Below are 9,235 nucleotides of genomic sequence, written 5' to 3'. Positions count from 1 at the left end.
AGGTCACATGTAGCAAGATGTCTGCTTACAGAAACTCCAAATTCCTTCCCATTATGGGCTCCATAGCTGCCCATGATTTCCTGTCTCCTTCTATAGCCACTGTATACTTCTAGTTTTCTAGCACTTTCTCTATAAGGTTGGGTGGAAGAATTGTGTCAAATTCACCTTTGTAGCACAGTGTCAATTTGTGAATGAATTGCTGATGAATTGCTGATGTTACTTATTGATAAAGCCATAGATATTTATAAGGAGCCCTGGTGACACAGTGGTTAAGCACTTAGCTGCTAACTGAAAGGTTGGTGGTTCAAACCCACTAGTAGCTCCACAGGTTAAAGATGTGGCAATCTGCTTCCGTAAAAATTCACAGCCTTGGAAACTCTACTGGGCAGTTCTACCCTATCCTTTAGGGTCACTATGATTCAGAATTGACTCAATGGCAGTGGATTTCAGTTTTTCTTTGGTAGATATTTATAGAGCAGATAGACATTCTAAGAAAATGGCTTGTTAGAAACATTAAAAGAACTTGTTTAGAATCATCAAAGTACATCTTATTTGGCTCACCTTGTAGGAGAAGGTAAACTCTTCCCCAGGCTGGTCTCCACCACCCAGAGGTAAAATGGATGATCTAACCTAGCAAACCGGAAACAAATTTGAGTTGTCCTGAAGCGGGATAATGGTTCTAATTCTCCATTGGTTGCTGTTGGTTACACTAGGAAGGAACATCTGTCTAGTTAAATAAATGGTTAAGGTTGAAAAGTCTTTGTCATAATAGCCAAGAGTAGTACCATTAGGATGATTTTGGCTAGGTTTCCAAGTGCATGCTCATGGCTAGCTAGCAAGACTCAAAAAAGATACACAAGAATGAGTAACAACTACAGCTGACTGAAACTTTCATTCAAATAAGTTTAAAATAGTCTTGATCTGGAGAAAAGTCTCTTCATAAAATAGTCTCTCAGCTGAGATTTTCCTTTTTAGTCGGTAGCCGATTTTTAAGCTCTAGTTGCCAACTGCATATTTGATATGAACAGACCTCTACCAAGTTCTTACTCATAATGACCAGTTCTCCTCTCTTGGAGAATTTTCAGCATTATCACCATATAGTTTTATCTTTTCACAGTATGCAAGAATCATTGAAAAGGTAAAGTCCAAGTTGGGCATCCAATGGAAACCTATGTATACAAAGCGGGAAATTTTGATGCGGTTGGTTTGGCATGGTCATGATGTTGACATAAAACCCATTGCCGTCAAGTCGATCCTCACGCATAGCAACGCTATAGGACAAAATAGAACTGCCCCACAGGATTTCCAACGCTGTAATCTTTATGCAAGTGGACTACCACATCTTTCTCCCACGGAACCTCTGGTAGGTTTGAACCATGAACCTTTCAGTTAGCAGCCGAATGCTTAACCACTGTGCCACCAGGGCCCCTGATATTGATTGATATATATGTATATCCTAAAAACATACTAAATGTTTAGAAGTTTTGTGACCAAGTGATATGTACTCTAAGACATCTTAACAATTGCCGAGTCCATCCCTTTGCCAGACATCCACCTTATTTTTGAGCCTCATTTGCTCCCGTGTTAGCCCCCAAGGAAATCTGAAGAGGGTTGAAATCATTGACCTAGCTATCTCATCAATGGCTCCTGAGGCAGGAGTGGATTTTTCTGTTGTGAGCAGATTGAAGCTCACAAGGATATTGCACTTTGCACTAGATTGTTACTAAGACAAACAAACAAGTTGCTTCTAGTTGATTTAGACTCATGGTGACCCCATGCACTTCAGAGTAGAACTGTGCTCCAAGGGGTTTTCAGTTTGGAAAAAAGATTGCCAGGCCTTTCTTCCAAGGTGCCTCTGAGTGAATTCAAACTTGTCACCCTTACAGTTAGCAGCCAAGCAGTTAACCTTTTTCACCACCTAGGAACCCCCAGCCTGTTACTAGTTTTCACTGAAATATGTGTTAATTGTGCCACTGTGTTTTTTTGCCACACTGCCCCATTTCTCCCTTTCTAGGCCACTCTGTCACACAGAAACTATGCAATCTTCACAGCTCAGATGCCCTAGAGCTGGATTAGCCAAAGGCCACTTCCAGAACAACTACCACCTTTCTCTCCCTCCCCCAGGCATTCTAGAGCTCTGCTTGGGATCAGAGATAGGAGTGGAAGGGATGGAGCATCCTATTTGCTTTATAACTCTAGAAACCATGGTGTCTAAGGTGGAGTCAAAACTGGCTTTTGATTTCAGAGATAATGCACTTAGTATCAGAATCTTATCTGGGATCCAGAACCTGGGCCGTGATCTGCGCAAGCGGGTCAGCGCGGGGCGCCAAGCCCAGGCAGGAGCTGGGGCGAGGAGCCAGAAGGTGAGGGGGGGGGGAAGGGAGGGAGAAGGGGGGGGAGAGGGAGGGAGAAGGGGGGAGGGGGCAGGATGAAGTGGGAGGGTATTTGGCAGGGGGCGCCCTCGAGGCGGGGCCGCGTGGTCGCTGAAGCTCAGCGGTCCCCACCGCTGCACATGAAAATTGTGCGACGCCCTTTCCGGCCGCCGCTGAGAGGGTCCCACAGCCCTCTGCCATGTCGCTCCACAACTGGTGCAAGTACAGATGTGGGGGCTTGGTGTCTGCAAAGCTTAAGGGCTTCATGCACTGGCCCGCCCGCATATAACAGACAAGCGAGTCCAACAGATACCAAGTCTTTTTTTTTCAGGACCCATGAGACGGTATTCCTGGGCCCCCAAAATCTTTTCCCTTAGGAAGAATCCAAGGAGAAGTCTGGCAAACCGAACAAGAGGAGAAGGTTCAGTGCGGGGCTGTAGGAGATCTAGTACAAGTCTACTGTCAAGGCTTCTGACTGCCATTTCTCCCAAGAAAAGAGCTGTGGGATCGAGCCCCACCTAGAGACCACCAAGGGCGCCGGGGATAAGAAGAGGACCACCGAGGGCTTCTGTGACAAGGAGGGGAAGCCAGCCCTCGAGGAGCCAACCAAGGAGGAGAAGGAGAAGGCGGCGCTGAAGAGGGGCGCGGGACACCTGCCAGAGGACTCCCCCTAACGTTCCAAGGAGGCCGAGCCCAAACGGGAGGAGAAGGAAGAGGCCGGGGTCGGTGGTGAGAGGTCCCTCCTGGTGGAGGCAGAGAATAGCAGCTCCCCCTTGGAGCCCAGCTCAGTCTGTCGGCCGCCTCTGGAAGAGCGGAAGCCTGAGGAAGTGGAAGAAGCTCCGGAGAAGGGGGCTGAGGCCCCAGGGGTCAGAGATCAGGAGAGCTCAAAGTCACCAACGTTTCAGAAGAGCCCTGCCCATTCCAGTTGCTGCCTGGCTGTTACTGGGGTATCTAGCCATGGCCCGCAATCTGGGACTGTCTTCCCCTACCCCAACCTTCTCTCCCACCACCCCCTATTCCTCTCTCTTCCCCTCCCCTCCCCCTTCCCTTCCCTCTCCAAGCCTGGTCCCTGGGCCTTGACCTGCTTTGGGCAGGCCACCTGGTCCTTACCTCCCTGTCCTCACATTCCTATGATCTGAATCAGGGCTACTGTGTCTCTCCCTTCCTGGAGGTGTTTCCCAAGGCTTCCGGTGGGGCTTGGAGCAGCCTTTTCCACCTACTAACACTGCTCTTTCCCTCCCACCAGCTTTCCGGAACTCAGATTGGGATCAGGTAGGAGTGGAAAGGGTGGAGTATAAAGCAGCAGGGTGGACATACAGGAGCCTAGAAGGGGAAATCCGCAATTGGGGGGGTGGGTGGGGGAGGGTGACATCTTGACCTCCTGTCCCTTCCTGCCATACTTGTGGAGAGGGGCCTCTCTTCCCTAAAACCGTTTGCACACTCAGGGAATTATGGGTGTTGTAGTTTTTCATCAAAAAGTTTTGAGGCTTCCAAGTTGTTGGGGTAGAGGGCCTGAGATCTGACTGTTGACTTTGTCCCATGTGGGTGTGAACGATGAGGAATATGTGTCCCCATTTATATCTCTGAGTCCACAGGTGGATGCCCTGAGGGGATCCCTGGAGGCCCTTTTCCCTCTCTGCACACCTCAAGGACATCTTACAGTCATTCACCCAGTCATAAAGAAAAGACTTTTTTTTGTTTTTAAAGGAAATTACTTTAATTACCCCCCCCCCCAAAAAAAAGAAAACCACCTACCCCTAGAGTGCCTCCTCTCTGCTCCCGGCTCTCCCGTTGCCACTCCCATTTCTGAGATGCACCGGGAGGCTCTCTTTCTCTTTGGGGCTTGATGAATTTCCTTTTGTAGCTGGGGCTCTGGTGTTCCTTGTGGTGTCATTTCCCATCCACATAACTCATGTGATCCCCTCAGTGTTGTCACCAGATCTGATATGTAGCCTACTAAGAGAACAGAGGGAATAAGTGCCCCTCCCAGCCTCTTCCTAGGTTCTCTCTATGCCTTTCTTCATCTCTTATCTCTTTCAACCCTGCCCCTCTCCCTTGGGCTCTGATAAAAAATGTTTTGATTTTACTTTTGGAAGTTTAACTATAGAACTGTAGACTATTTCATTTCTAGGAAATAAAATGCATTGATTACTTAAATAAACTCAGTCCTGTTCTTTTGCTTTCTGAAGAACTGTCTCTTAAATGTAATTGTTCCTCTTGTTTTCCATATAGCTTGTGTTTAAAACAATTATTTATAATGTGCAGAGATGTTTTAGAATCACCATAAGAAACCTTTGTTATCTTAGACTTACACTTGATAAACCTTTCTCATATGTTAATCATATAGATAGATAGATTTATATTTATTTTAAGGACTGTCTCACTAAGATTGTGGGGCCTGGGAAGTCCAAACTCCAGAGGTCAGGTTACAAGCTGGAAACTTCAGCAGGCTGTATGTGTTATAGTCTTGAAGCAGCAGTCCTTCTCCTGTAAGAAAACTCAGTTTTTTACTCTTTAGGCCTTCAACTGATTAGGTCAGGCCCACCCACATTATCAAGGGTAATCTCCATTATGTACAGTCAACTGATTATAAGTGTTAATCACATCAACAAAATACCTTCACAGCAACTTCTAGACTAGTTTTTGGCCAAACAACTAGGCACCAGAGCCTAGCTAATTTGACACATTAAATTAACATACACAGGTCTCTACCCTTCCTTCCATCTACAGCAGCCACTACCACTAATTAAAGTGAATGGGAACAAGTTAAAATGTTTGGATGAGACAAATGATTTTTTAATAGTCCATATGCTTTGTCAAACAGCTGACTTAGAGAATAAGACTAAAAAGATTGGTTTTGATCTGTTATATTTCTATCTTTTTGTGATTTTTCAGCTGTCACCACTTTTCAACACCATTCACATGAGAATAGGACAGTTGCTTTATATTTCTTTTTTTAAAAAGAAAAGTAGTATCTAGAGGTGGGGCCAAGATGGCAGAGTAGTCAGATGGCTTCCTATATCACTATTACCACAAAGACCAGGAAAAACAAGTGATTTGATTGTATATGAATATCTAGGAGCCTTGAACAAGGCAAAGTTGAGGAATCGGACTGAGTGGCGGGGGGAGAGGGAGACGGTTTGGAAGCATTGAGGAGCACCAGAGTGGCAGCAGCAGGACTGCATGCAACTCTTCAGCCGTTCCAGGTTTGCAGTGAAGCAGGCAAACAGCTGCGCACGCACTCCAGAGGCAGTTTCCACATCGAGAGAGATCCATCAGCAGAGATTCTGCTTGGACACTCCGAACCAGGGAAAAGCAGCTCCCAAGTGGCTAAAGATAGGTACATGCATGCAGCCTTTTGCGGGGATTTAAAAAGAAAAAAGCCCATTTGGGAAAAATCTCTCTCCCTTTTGCCTCCTCCCTCCCTGCTCTGCACCTGGAGCCTACTCAGCCGGAAGTAGATCCTAAAAGGCACCCTGACCCACTCTCCTGGCCTTGGAGAGGGAACAAATAAGTTACTGGCTCCCCTAAGCCAGGAACTCAGGGTCAGCACAGCTCCTTTGTTAGGCACCGGCATAAGGGGTACGCAGACTTTGAGTGTCTTACCCCCGTGTATAGACTTGTGGGGACCCATCTCAGCAGTGTTAGCCCTCACTACCGAAGTACAACCAGGTAAACATCTGAAGTTTAACTTCAACTGTTCAGCTGTGAAGTGGCAGATTTGTGACCCTTGACACAGCCCTGCTCCTTAAGCAGGCATCTTTACCGATCTGCACTACAGGCTTGAGGACTGGTGGCCTCACGTACGCCACCTAGTCACCTGCTACGTGAGTCCAAGAAAAAGTGCCCTCGAGTCTTTACAGCCAACAGAGTGGGGTACTCATAGTCTGGCTGCAAAACTCACCTACCTACTCACCCTAGCGAATAGAGACATGCTTTCCTTTCAGACTCTCAGGGGCAGCCATCAGCCCCCTGCCTGGGTCAGTGCATGACCCCCTACCACAGCCAGATACCAGTGCCTACGCCAGTCACCCATGCCTGCACCACACACTTGGTGACCGACTGCCTGGACACCTGAGCTGAACCCATATAGGAAAATTTAACAGACTTCTGTGTGCACATAGTTACAGAACTAACTACCTGGTTATAGGACATTAGAGATTCAAAGGCACCAATAATCAAACTAGTGCACAGGAGCAGCCTATTGGGGCATATCAAAACAAAACAAAACAAGAAGCTAGAACTCACTAAAAAAAATAAGATAAAATTATAATAACTTACTGATAGCTTGGAGACAACAGTCAATATCAAATTACATAAAGAGGCAGTCCATGATGGCTTCAGCAAGCTCCCAATATAAAGAATAAATTCTCTGGAGGAAGAGAATTTCTTGGAATTACCAGAGGCAGAATACAAAAGATTAATATACAGAACTCTTCAAGAAATTAGAAAGGAAAGTTTACAAAATGCAGAAACAACCAAGGAACATACAGACAAAGTAGTAGTGGAACTTAAAGAAGTTATTCAAGCACATAATGACAAATTTAATAGGCTGCAAGAATCCATAGAGAGACAGCAATCAGAAATCCAGAAGATTAACAATAAAATTTCAGAATTAGACAACTCAACAGAAAGTCATACGAGCAGAACAGAGGCAGTAGAAGTCAGAATTAGTGACATTGAAGATAAAGCACTTGATGCCAATTTATTTGAGGAAAAATCAGATAAAAGAATTAAAAAGAATGAAGAAACTCTAAGAGTTCTGTGGGACTCTATCAAGAGAAATAACCCAGGAGTAGCAGAACAGGGGGGATTACAGAAAATACAGAGAAAATTGTTGAAGATTTGTTGACAGAAAACTCCCCTGATATCATGAAAGATGAGAAGATATCTGTCCAAGATGCTCATCGAACCCCACATAAGGTAGATCCCAAAAGAAAGTCACCAAGACATATTATTATCAAACTTACCAAAACCAAAGATAAAGAGAGAATTTTAAGAGCGGCTAGGGATAAAAGAAAAGTCATCTACAAAGGAGAGACAATTAGAATAAGCTCGAACTACTCGGCAGAAACCAACCAGGCAAGAAGGCAATGGGATGACATATATAAAGCCTTGAAGGAAAACAACTGCCAGCCAAGAATTATATATATGCAGCAAAACTGTCTCTCAAATAATGATGGCCAAATTAGGGCATTTCCAGATAAACAGAAGTTTAGGGAAAGTGCAAAAACCAAGACAAAATTAAAAGAAATACTGAAGGGAGTCCTCAAGTTAGAAAATCAATAACATCAGATAACGCAGGACTAGAACACAGGACAGAGCAACCAGATATTGACTCAGATAGGGAAGTCGAAAATTCATCAAAGCTAAAACATTGAAAATAGGGAAACAGAGATGTCAATATGTAAAAAAGGACAACATTAAAACAAAAAAGAGGGACTTAAAAACTGCAGACATTGATTTTTTATATGGAGGGGAAGTCAAGACAATATAAAGTAATAAAAGACTGGTATAAACTTAGAAAAATAGGGGTAAATATTAAGGTGACCACTAAGGAATCTAACAATCCTACAAATCAAAATAAACAAGTAGAAAAACATAAAGACCCAGCAAACAAAAAATCCACAACAGTGAAAAAGATAGAAAAAAAAATACATTAAGAAAAACAGCACAGAAAATTAAGGGGAAAAAGGAAACTGTGTACAACACACAAAAAGAGACATCAGAATGACAGCACAAAACTCACACCTATCAATAATTATGTTGAATGTAAACAGACTTAATGCACCAATAAAGAGACAGAGAATGGCAGATTGTATAAAAAAGCATGATCCATCTATATGCTGCCTACAAGAGATGCACCTTAGACTTAAAGACACAAAAAGGCTAAAACTCAAAGGATGGAAAAAAAAAATATGAAGCAAACAACACTTAAAAAGAGTAGGAGTGGCAATATTAATCTCTGACAAAATAAACTTCAAAGTAAAATCCACCACAAAGGATAAAGAAGTGTGCTATATAATGATTAAAGGGTCAATACACCAGGAGGACATAACTATAATAAATATTTACACACCCAACAACGGGGCTCCAAAATACATGAAACAAGCACTAACAGCACTGAAAAGAGAGATAGACAGCTCTACAATAGTAGTAGGAGACTTCAACACGCCAGTTTTGGTGAAGGACAGAACATACAGAAAGAAGCTCAAAAAAAAAGCACGGACGAGCTAAATGCTACAATCAACCAACTTGATCTCATAGGCATATACTGAACACTCAACCCAACAGCAGGCAGGTGTACTTTCTTCTCCAATGCACATGGAACATTCTCCAGAATAGACCACATATTAGGCCATAATGCAAGCCTTAACAAAATCCAAAACATCAAAATATTACAAAGCATCTTTTCTGACAATAAAGCCATAAAAGTGGAAATCAACAACACAAAAAGCAAGGAAAAAAAACTCAAACACATGGAAACTGAACAACAACTTGCTCAAAAACTACTGGGTTATAGAAGAAATTAAGGATGGAAGAAAGAAATTCATAGAATCACCCGAGAATGAAAACACATCCTACCAGAACCTTTGGGATACAGCAAAAGCAGTGCTCAAAGGTCAGTTTATAGCAATAAACGCACACATCCAAAAAGAAGAAAGGGCCATAATCAAAACATTAACCCTACAACTGGAACAAGTAGAAAGAAGGCAACAAAAGAAGCCCACAGGCACCAGAAGGAAGGAAATAATAAGAACTAGAGCAGAATTAAATGGAGAGTAGAAAAACAATTGAAAGAGTTAACAAGTCCAAAATCTGGTTCTCTGAAAAGATCAACAAAATTGATAAACCATTGGCCA

The 9,235-nt window shown here is 43.5% G+C and overlaps 1 protein-coding gene across 1 annotated transcript in view; it reads left to right on the top strand.

Moving 5' to 3' along the window:
- The first annotated feature begins 2,571 nt into the window (after positions 1-2,571).
- HDGFL1 (HDGF like 1) overlaps positions 2,572-9,235 on the top strand; it is a 16,197-nt gene continuing 9,533 nt past the window's right edge. The window contains 3 exon segments of the mRNA XM_023738389.1: positions 2,572-2,691; positions 2,694-2,841; positions 2,844-3,319. Of these exon segments, the coding sequence (XP_023594157.1) occupies positions 2,572-2,691; positions 2,694-2,841; positions 2,844-3,319 (744 nt within the window).

Source organism: Trichechus manatus, unplaced genomic scaffold, assembly GCF_000243295.1.
Source record: "Trichechus manatus latirostris isolate Lorelei unplaced genomic scaffold, TriManLat1.0 scaffold00115, whole genome shotgun sequence".
Taxonomy (NCBI): Eukaryota; Metazoa; Chordata; class Mammalia; order Sirenia; family Trichechidae; genus Trichechus; species Trichechus manatus.
This window is presented reverse-complemented; position numbering and strand designations above follow the sequence as displayed.